Here is a 2,816-nt window from a genome sequence, read left to right as displayed (position 1 = left end):
ACAAAGACACAACAAAATAGAAACTAAACATTAAAAGCATTTACAAATCACAACAGAATAAATATAACTAAAAGAATCAATAAAAATTGGAAAGAAGAACTAACCTTAGAACATGGATAGTAATAACTCTTGAAAGTTGAAACAAAGTGAAAAGTGAAGAAAACACTACAATTATTAAAATTCAAGAGATACACAAAGATATTTATCCATAATTTAAATATTCATAATTACTAATCAATATTCAATACACCAAGTAAAAGTGTAAAACATACTATTGAACAAAAAACAAGAGATTGTCTCAACTTAATTCATAACTTAAAATTAACATAAAAACAAAATATTGTCAATTATCAAGTTATTTAATTAAGTTAGCTATCTCTGTCACATCTTCTTCAACTTCTTCCAAATCTTCAAACTCTTCCTCAAATATCACACCTTCAATTTGAGGGTCATCTATTGAAAGCTCGGTTAGATCATTTGTTGTCTCATCAATATCAAACCGATCTCCACCTAAAATAAATTTAAAAGAATAAATATATTAGAAGATCTTGTATAAAAAGAAAAGAACACCATTTAAACTAAATAATTGAAGAAAATATAGACATACCAACATCCCAATATTTGCTTGGCCCATTTATATATTTCTCTTTCTTGCGAGACAACAATCGGAGATTATAATGTACAAACACTAAATCTTCGGCTCTTGAAGTTGCTAACTTATTTCTCTTGATATTGTGAATCAAAGAATATGTACTCCAATTTCTTTCACAACAAGAGGAAGAAGCCGGTTGAGTAAGCAACTTGTAAGCTAATTGTTGCAAAAGTGGAGCCGAGACCCCGTGATTTGCCCACCAAGAAAGAGAATCTTCATACATCATAGCGTCAATCACATGAGGCTCACTAAAATAGCCATTTCCGCTACAAAAGGATCCATACTCCAATGAGGCTTGTTTCATTTCATTAGAATTTTTAAAGTACCTTTGAAAGCACTTGACTCTATTCAATGAAATTTCACTATCTTCATTGGGAGCTAGCTTTCGAATTCCATTCTCTCCTTCAAGCCATGATTCATGATAATATTTGGGAACCAAAGAATGTGCCATACAATGTAGAGGTGTGTTACTTTTGTTCCACCTAGCCACAAGAATATCATGAATAGTATCAAAAAAATTTGATTGACCGGAAATGAGATCTTTTCCCTCATGCTCAAAGATGACTTTCTTGACTTTCTCAATCATTGAGTCCCACATATCATAAATGAGATGTAATTTTGGACCATCAATATCGGCACTTCTTAGCATATCAACAATTGGTTCCGTAAATTTCAAGAAATAGTCAATACTATCCCATTTTTCATCATTCATTATGAACGATTTTATTTCACGTGTCTTGGCTTCAATTCCCTTATCCCCCTTATAATTCTTCCATTCATCATCCATGACCATTTTCTCCAAAGAAGATTTTACTTTGCGAATTCGGGTGGTCATAATGATGTGTGAGGCAAATCTTGTTTCACCAACCTTCAACAAACACAAATTCGAATATTTTTGAAAAAGTGCATGTGCCGTGTCATGGTTCACAACAAAATTCTTTAAATTGCTCACTTTACTAAGTAACTCTAAAATCCATTTATAATTAGTAAAGTGAGGTGATTTTTTCGAAGGTTGGCACATACTTTTCAAAGCTAGATTCAAACAATGAACAACACAAGGAGTCCAAAATATATGAGGATATTTTTGCTCCACTATAGTACCGGCAAGTTTCATATTACTTGCATTATCCGTAATAACTTGAAGAACATTGTTTGAACCTACATTTTCTATTGCTTCTATAAATAAGTTAGCAATATATTCACCATCTTTTACGATTCCACTAGAATTGATTGAATTCAAAAACATTGGGCCTCCATTAGATGATGCCATTATGTTGATCAAAGGTCGTCTTTTAGTATCGGACCATCCATCCGAACAAATCGATAATCCTTTCTTTTTCCATGTACCTTTTATTGGTTGCAACTTTCTATCAATATGTGTTTTTTCTTGAGCTAAAAGAGTTGACCTCAATCTATTATATGATGGGGGAATATAATCCGAAATGGAATTTTCGGCTAGAAACTTAGAATGTTTTTTAAAATAAGGAGAGTTGGCAAAGTTGAATGATAAACCTGATGCGTAGAACATCCTAGCGGCTAATTTGTCGGCCGTATTCCTCTCATAGATGCCGAATGATTTTCCGATAGCTCCACTACTCGAACTCTTTCAATTTTTTTGTTGAATTAGATCAGTCCCCTCCGGAAGTGATATATAATCATCTTTTTTTCTTGCATCAACTTGAACATTGGTTCGTTTTCTTTCCGCTTGTTCATGCTCCATCTTCAAAATCGCATATATATCACCACTATTTTCTTTACATATTTGAACACCATGACCCGATAATCTCAAAAGATGTGCTTTCACCCTATTATATGATCCCGTAACTATTCTATTACAATAGTTACAAGATCATGTCCTATTCCCACCCCCATTTGAAGCCATCGAAATAACTTTAACATGATTCCATAGAGGTTTATCATCAAAATCTATTCCTAGACTTTTTGTAGGTCTCATAAAATCTTTTTTTTTGACTACTTGATGCCATCTTGCTAAAGAAATGAAGATGTTTTTTTTTTGCTTACAATAAACTTGAATGAAAAACAAAGAAGAAACAATGGTGTTTTTGGTTTTGGGAGGGAAAACAAAGTAGGTGAGGATGATTTTTTTTTGACTAGATGATGATTGATGTGATATTTTTCTTTACTCCTACTCTACTTACTTGGA

General features: G+C 32.6%; 1 protein-coding gene across 1 annotated transcript; it reads right to left on the bottom strand.

Annotated features, from left to right (window-relative positions):
• Window positions 1–355: 355 nt before the first annotated feature.
• On the bottom strand, window positions 356–1,532 carry LOC107027472. Its single transcript, XM_015228632.1, has 2 exons — window positions 608–1,532; window positions 356–510 (listed from the first exon to the last, which is right to left on the bottom strand). The coding sequence occupies exons 1-2, from the start codon at window positions 1,485–1,487 to the stop codon at window positions 356–358; spliced, it is 1,035 nt and encodes a 344-aa protein (XP_015084118.1). The 5' UTR covers window positions 1,488–1,532.
• Window positions 1,533–2,816: the final 1,284 nt, after the last annotated feature.

The sequence above is a fragment of the Solanum pennellii genome, chromosome 8 (assembly GCF_001406875.1).
Source record: "Solanum pennellii chromosome 8, SPENNV200".
Lineage (NCBI taxonomy): Eukaryota > Viridiplantae > Streptophyta > Magnoliopsida > Solanales > Solanaceae > Solanum > Solanum pennellii.
Note: the sequence above shows the minus strand (reverse complement) of the source record. Positions and strands in the feature narration are given on the sequence as shown.

What these genes read in the sequence shown, in the direction of transcription:
- LOC107027472 (XM_015228632.1), bottom strand. Translation starts at nt 1,487, where the DNA reads ATGACCACCCGAATTCGCAAAGTAAAATCTTCTTTGGAGAAAATGGTC. An exon ending in AAGCAAATATTGGGATGTTG is followed by an intron (nt 511 to 607) that starts GTATGTCTATAT and finishes AATTTATTTTAG; the next exon opens with GTGGAGATCGGTTTGATATT.